The sequence below is a fragment of the Colias philodice genome, chromosome 20 (genome assembly GCF_061535455.1).
Source record: "Colias philodice isolate Cphi_HAF_F1 chromosome 20, ilColPhil1 Martin Lab GWU primary, whole genome shotgun sequence".
Classification (NCBI taxonomy): Eukaryota; Metazoa; Arthropoda; class Insecta; order Lepidoptera; family Pieridae; genus Colias; species Colias philodice.
Window position 1 is genome coordinate 5,849,879 of NC_143105.1, and position 6,974 is coordinate 5,856,852.

The following is a 6,974-nucleotide window of genomic DNA, read 5'->3' on the forward strand; positions in this document are numbered from 1 at the left end:
ACAATACACAGACACAAACATTATATAGGTATAATATGATATTAATATGATTTTACTTTGAATAAAGGTGACAGTATAAACCGATTTCAATAAATGTTAAGTATAAGGTATGAATGAAAGACGACATTACACCAATTATTTTATTTACACAAAATTTAATATAAAACTACACATAATATGTATAAGTAAAATTCATTTCAATATCGATGGATCATCTATACGAGCCATGAACAATGGTATAGCGAATTGCGTGTCCCATAGTATAGCTACGAAGGGCCTATTAGCCCTGAATGATGGTAGAGGATCCTCAAAAGATAGAGCAACAGCTGCAAAAGCAGATGCCGCAGCCGCAGTGGCTCCCTGCTCATCTATACTAAAATATCCTGAGTGTAGGGCATCAGATATTTGTGGTGGAAATGTACGATATATACCGACACCAGCTAATTCGGATTGCGAATTAAAAAGGTTTTTAATGCCCATCTGAAATGTAAAAGTAAGAACTGTTTTAAAGCGGTGTTCCAACAGAATTAGTTTAGCAGCAAAACATAAACATAAGATTTATCCTTTCAAAATAATAAAGCATGAAGTGTTATACGAATTTAGCTAACATTAAAAATAAGCACCTGTTTCAAAACCGGTTGAAGATTTGTATCCGTCTTCATAGTGAACTTGGGTATCTCAATTTGCATATCAACTGGCGTCATGGCGTGATAGTTAATAACATCGTCATCAGTGAGTTTTGCTATTAATTCTTCTGTATTAGAACCCTCATTTGGAAGAATTAGGATAAGTGAATATTGGTATCGCTGAAAAAGAAAATGATTCGGTATTAATAATTTATAAGATACTAAAATTTTAGTTTTAGATTATTTTTTTTCAATTATATGAAATCCCCACTTATTGATAAACTAACACCTAATAATTGAGAAAATTCATCTCAGATTTTTATACAACTATAAAATTGTAACGCCTTCATAAAAATAACAGCACTTTACCTCAAATGGCATGATGCAGACAACGGAATTTGTGTTCGGATCTTCACCAAATTTGAAAGAGGTCTGTAAACGCATAAATGGTACCGTCACAGATTGCCCATTTTTCAGATGAAATTCTCGTGGCATAGTTGCCTCAGGCTTAAATTTTGTCTCCCAAAGTCCTCTGAAATACACTACATTCACAAGCACCAGTTGTGTGTTTAAATTGAAAATGTCTGAAATTTTAAAAGATCTATGTTATTTGCCATTCAAAGTTAAAAAAGAAAAGTTACCTATTATTTTTAATGCATTTTGAAATATTATTGTACGTACAAAAATGTAAGTTTAATATTCATTTAACAAACCTGGTGGTAGCATGTCTGTAATTTTGTTCTTCGTATTATCAGCAACCCATCTATTAATTTTCTTCGCTGCTTGTTCGGACCCAGCGAAATTCATGGGGGTTACTTCACTACCAAAATTACGTATTGCAGTAGTTTTAAACGCTGGATACAGATCGAAAGTATCAGCTACTACTACATTATTGGCTACTGTCAGAATGTTTCGTGAATTACGTTTCTGTAATAGTAGAAAAATATAGGTCTCAAATAGGTAGTAGGTAATTAAGGCATGTGTAATGTAATATTAATTAATAAAGGTATTAAGAATTGGTGTCTAAAATACTACTGAAACGATTACAATTAAATTTGGTATGTATGGAGCTGAAGACCCAGAATAAGACATAGGCTACTTTAATTAATCCCGGATATCTCACAGGAACGGGAATTTAGCGGGTTTTTTTTTTGAAAACGCGGGTGAAGCCGCGGTTGGAAATCCAGTTGACATATATTTTTCTCAATACGACGTATTTCATTTACACTTCTTCATTATTCATAATAATGTATCTTCTACTCACTCTCATGTCTATGGTAAGTCTCCTATAAATTGGCGCTGTTATTTCTGGCGCCATATGCAAAGAATTGGTTATTTGTTCCTGAGCACCACCAGTCGTTCCTTGCTGCAAAAGGGCTAAAAGAGTCGCTATTGACGTTGGTGACATCATTATATTACCTTGTTGCAACTGCATCGCACTCTGAAATAAATAACAGAATTGTATAGACATGTATGTTCATTGTCCATTTAATAAATTATTGCCTTTATATTCGCGACAGCCGTATATTTACGCCGCTTACGAACCGACACTTTTGACAAAATTAAGGAAGCTTATCGAAGCATTTTTTTCTACTTGGCTAGCTGTTCTGTTAATTAATTAACATAATTATAGCTGCGGTTCAATATCAAGAAGGTGCTATAGCGTATTTTTTTAATATTATATCTATGTTAATTTCAATCGATTTTTCAATTCGATTTTTTTGGTCTTTAGTATGTAAAAAACATCAAGTTTAGATGATTGACCAACAACAGGTAAGTCTTAGTAGTTTTGTCTTTGAAATTTTAAAACTGTTATCATTATGTACTTACTCTTAACAGATTTATTCCTAAATCAGTGATACCATGACTGACATTACTCAACAATTCTTGTTGTGGTGCTACATTCTGCAGTAGTACACTTGGCTTGGAAACCCCTGCCTGCAGTGGAACAAAACCAACATCTCCATTTCTATTACCTAAGGAAGGTGTAGTATTCTGGTCTAATGCACTAAATCTGTTTATCTGATTTCCAATAGGGTACACCGCATATCCTGGTACATTTCTATTCAATCTATAAGTCTGATCAGGATAATAGTATGTTGGATTTATATTTTGTTGGGTAAATCCATTCTGTTGTTGATTATTTGCTTGACTTTTGACATCAACAAAGATGATAATCTGGAAAACTGCAGAGACAACACTTAAAAACATACCGTACATAAAAATATATACAGTCATTTCTGTTCATCTTCGTAATTTTAAAAAGAGGAAGTCAATAAAAAATAATTAAGAATTTTTCCCTAATGAAAATCATAACAAGTTGATGAGATACATACGTAGTAAGAGCAACATTATATGTAGCTCGAAGCACAGCACTTTATTATATTTCCACAATGTTTTACAATATAAACTTTGATTTCATTTGTTATATATTGTCATTTCTTTAAAATATTTGTGACTAGATATTTAAAAACAAAACAAAAGACAACGTTGACTTCTGTCGCGAGAATGACCGTGTTCAAGATTACATTAATCGTCATTCATTTAGTATTAAAAACAAATCCAATAGAATTAGGACTTTGTTTCAATTCATTAAAGTCGTATTTGCTTGTAGAGTTCTTTTACATATTACTCTTGGTGTAAGCGTCGAGACATCGGCTACTTCGCTTGTGGTTTTCCCATTCAAACAGGTTATATTTTCTTGATGTTGATTTTAAATGGATTCTTTTCATACGTTGATTATAAAACGAAGTTCAGTTCATAAATTTACTAATGATTACTACTAATGATTTTATAGAACTTATGATACTCCATGACTACTATATTAATCTCGAAACATTAGATAAGCCAGAATGTATAAATATATCTTTATCTAATTTATTTGTTTAAACGTGGTAATCTCAAGAACTAGGTAGTTAGTACTGGTAAGAATATAAAAATATTTCAATATTAAATAATCCAGAGGGAAGAACTGATATACATACCCATTTCAATCAAAGCAAAGAAAACACATAGTTATATTTCATTTATTTATTAAATAATAAAATAATAATTAATATATTACGAAACTATCACAAATTAGCACAACATTGATTTTTCACCGTCTGAGACATTTTAAAAGCACAGTAAAAATACAAGTTACTTATTTAATGACACTATTAATAAAAAAAATATAGGTACACAACTAATATGATATCACAATTGAAAAATTTTGTTTCTTTTTGGGCTTAAGTCTATTTTGGTTCTTTTGTCAACCATAGATAAGTATTTCGCTTCCGATAGTATTTTTAATGGTATATTTTGTGAACTGGTGTTATACAGTTCCAATGGTGCCTTGTATTCAAACAAAGGTGATGCCAGCAAAAGGACAGCTTTCCTCTGAATTGCGCAGACGTTGTACAAATTTGACTTCTTTTCTATTTCTTCAAACCTGAAAAGATATGTTTTTACTTTAGAACTGTTATTGGATTTTCTCGGATTCATTTTTCGTTTTATTTTGACAAGATAGAACCAGGTTATGAAATATCTTGATAGTATTTTAACTCACATGCCTGGTACGCCAGTATTTTCTTAATTTACAGAACTTGTAAAAATCTAGCAGTGTAAAACAAAAATACACATCATAAAATTACAGCAACTAAGACTTATTACTTATTAGTACATTATCCTATTTTAATTAAAAAATATCATCACTCCAACAATAATATCGGACGCCACCAGATCTCTGGTAATATACTCACACTGGACATGTTTCCAGTTTATCCAAGAGATCATGTTTCCTCAGCAAAACGACGGCATTTCGTACAGCAGCAGCGCCTATCACAGAGGGGTATTCATCTAACAACCCCATATCTAGTATCATCCCACACATACAGATGAATGTCGCTGCCAATTCAAGGTCAGGATCATTGCCACTGCACCACAATGAAAGATAGGTTACAAATTCTTGAGGTAACACCGGTTGAGGAGGTATTTTCTGTAAAATATGTTCAGTGTCAGTCGGTACTACTTTATGTATCTTGATAGAAGAATAGATACAATTAAAAAATGTTTTTGCCAGCAAAATTACATTGCATTAAAACTCTCTTACAAAGCTGTGAGACGTACAAAAATAATTTAATTGCAAACAATTAAATTGTAACAATTATTGTATCAATATTTTATAGGTATTATGTTGGTTCTATAGCATATTCATACAATCTGAAAATGAGTCTGAAAAAATGAAAAAAAAATGAATATCAGAGTACATACCAAGTTTATTAGAATCAATGTTTCAGCTTTAAGAAGATATTTGGTGGTAAATGCATGATTCGAACATTTCACCAACTTATGAGCAGTTGTTACTGGGCCATGTATTTTTTGGGCTATCCAAAAACAGGCAGTTGCAAATAGCTGTAGGTTTTCTATAGGCACTGGGCCAACTTCTAATACTGAATCCAAATACCAAGTTGCTGTTTGAATTGTTGCCGGATTACCACCAGCACCCTAAATAATAAAAAATAGTAAATTAATTATTTTAATTTTATTTTCCATTAGTTAATTATTCAAAAAGTCTTTCAATAATCGTTGTTCAAATTACTGAACAAAAACAACGATTATTGAATATGTACAAAGAAGTACTTAGTAGAAACATTAGTTTAACTTTAGAATTTTCAGTATAATCCAGTCACCAAATTATACTTAACATAAAAAAAGACGGGTTGCACTCCGGGAGTGCTGGCAGAAGTGAAAACTTGATTATTAACGTTGAGCATGTTTGATATCCATCCGTCTTACGCTTTTTCGATCAGGTCACGTGTCCTGACGCGAGTTTAAGATTTTATACCCATTACAGAAAAAGTGCTCAACGCCGCTAAAGAAGTTTTCACTTCAATAAAGCAATTCTTACGAATTATGTTCCAATCATATTCTACTCACATTGACTTTTAACAACCAATTCAATATACACGCTCTAGTAGCATTTGGTGTCGTTAAGTGTTTAGGCCACTTTTTTTCTTTAGTAATCAGATGAGTAAATATCTCACTCTCATATTCTCGTTGCAAAGAATCTTTGTATGTGCTTGTTGCTGAAAATAGAATAAATATCACAGATACCATAAGTAGGTATAAGAGTAGTAATGGAGGATTTATTCAATCCGATTTCAAAATGATAACTTGATTAAATCTTTAAAAATAAAAGAAAGTTTGGTCAGTTACACTAGTTATAGCTCCCCAACGAATGTACAATTTTTATTGTATTTAGTTGGTTTATAATTATAGTATATTATAATAATTTTTTGTATTACTTACAAAGATCAGAAGATTTCAATAACTCGGATGAACACTCATTGAACTTTAATCGTCTTTTATATTTTTCATCATCCTCTCCTCTAGATTTCTTTGCGGAACACTGCTGACCCAGTAATTCTCTGCTGTGGGGTCGTTTTAGACTTTTCTTAATGTTTTTTGTCTGACTAGATCCAAAAAGGCCGGATGTAGGCGTACCTGTCTTTTTTAAATTTTTTATACCTAAACAATTTCTAAAGTCGTTTTTACTAAAATAATTAATGTTCTCGCTGCTACTTGCTATCTTCTCGACATCATCATCATCGCTTATATAAATAACACTATTGTTTCCATCATCTTTAAAAACTTTATAATCCCAATCTAAATTTTCTCTGTTAGTGCGAAGTGTGACGTGTCTTGAAATGGGTGTTAAACTTCTTGATTTTCTCAATCTATATTTCTTTTGTACTGGTTTCTTATCATCTTTCTTGATATCTTGGTTTGGTACATTTGATGCCTGGGCTTGCAGAGTTTTTAATGGACGCCTTTCATTTTCCGAATTTTGTTTTTTTAGTATCTTCTTAGAATTTCCCGGCAATGGATGAATAGGTAATGGGATTTTCGATTTATGCATGAAGCTTTTATTATTTTCTTTGTTAAATGCCATTATAATCACTTATTTACTAAATTACTTATTACTTAAATAAAATAAAGCAACCGACTCCGCCCAGCGCAGCCGTTACATTGTTTAAAGTAACGTTATGTCTTATTTCTATTTAATTTATTTCAATCTACCCTCACTGTCTATCGGTCGGGATGAAGTTATTATAATAATAATTAGGTATAATTAAACTAGATTTCCATACTTCATATAGAATAGAAATAAGCTCGAAATTTTAATTATTATTTATCATTTAGATTTTAAAAAATAGTCAAAGGCTCTTTAGGTTCATTTACAATACGGAATCATATTGGATCATTAATCATCATATCGGATAATAAACATACTGATATTTTCATACATACGGATATTTTCTTAATTCTGTGTTATTATGTATTTCGGAAATACAAAGAAAGGTTAAT

General features: G+C 31.5%; 2 protein-coding genes across 2 annotated transcripts; both read right to left on the reverse strand.

The window, feature by feature from the left end:
* Window positions 1-122: 122 nt before the first annotated feature.
* Window positions 123-3,151, reverse strand: LOC149479479 (serine protease inhibitor 3/4-like). The gene is made up of 7 exons (XM_089707984.1): window positions 2,963-3,151; window positions 2,457-2,812; window positions 1,891-2,067; window positions 1,340-1,553; window positions 996-1,210; window positions 624-806; window positions 123-480 (listed from the first exon to the last, which is right to left on the reverse strand). Exons 1-7 carry the CDS (start codon window positions 2,976-2,978, stop codon window positions 193-195), a joined length of 1,449 nt encoding a protein of 482 aa, XP_089564110.1. The 5' UTR covers window positions 2,979-3,151; the 3' UTR covers window positions 123-192.
* Window positions 3,152-3,680: 529 nt separating this feature from the next.
* LOC149479480 (uncharacterized) lies at window positions 3,681-6,648 on the reverse strand. The gene is made up of 5 exons (XM_089708190.1): window positions 5,916-6,648; window positions 5,544-5,692; window positions 4,878-5,111; window positions 4,367-4,602; window positions 3,681-4,056 (listed from the first exon to the last, which is right to left on the reverse strand). Exons 1-5 carry the CDS (start codon window positions 6,556-6,558, stop codon window positions 3,822-3,824), a joined length of 1,497 nt encoding a protein of 498 aa, XP_089564316.1. The 5' UTR covers window positions 6,559-6,648; the 3' UTR covers window positions 3,681-3,821.
* Between the last annotated feature and the right edge of the window lie 326 nt (window positions 6,649-6,974).

What these genes read in the sequence shown, in the direction of transcription:
- LOC149479479 (XM_089707984.1), bottom strand. An exon ending in TAGGAATAAATCTGTTAAGA is followed by an intron (nt 2,068 to 2,456) that starts GTAAGTACATAA and finishes TATTTATTTCAG; the next exon opens with AGTGCGATGCAGTTGCAACA. An exon ending in TTCAACCGGTTTTGAAACAG is followed by an intron (nt 481 to 623) that starts GTGCTTATTTTT and finishes TTTACATTTCAG; the next exon opens with ATGGGCATTAAAAACCTTTT.
- LOC149479480 (XM_089708190.1), bottom strand. Translation starts at nt 6,558, where the DNA reads ATGGCATTTAACAAAGAAAATAATAAAAGCTTCATGCATAAATCGAAA. An exon ending in ATTGGTTGTTAAAAGTCAAT is followed by an intron (nt 5,112 to 5,543) that starts GTGAGTAGAATA and finishes TTTATTATTTAG; the next exon opens with GGTGCTGGTGGTAATCCGGC. An exon ending in CATTGATTCTAATAAACTTG is followed by an intron (nt 4,603 to 4,877) that starts GTATGTACTCTG and finishes CATATTTTACAG; the next exon opens with AAAATACCTCCTCAACCGGT.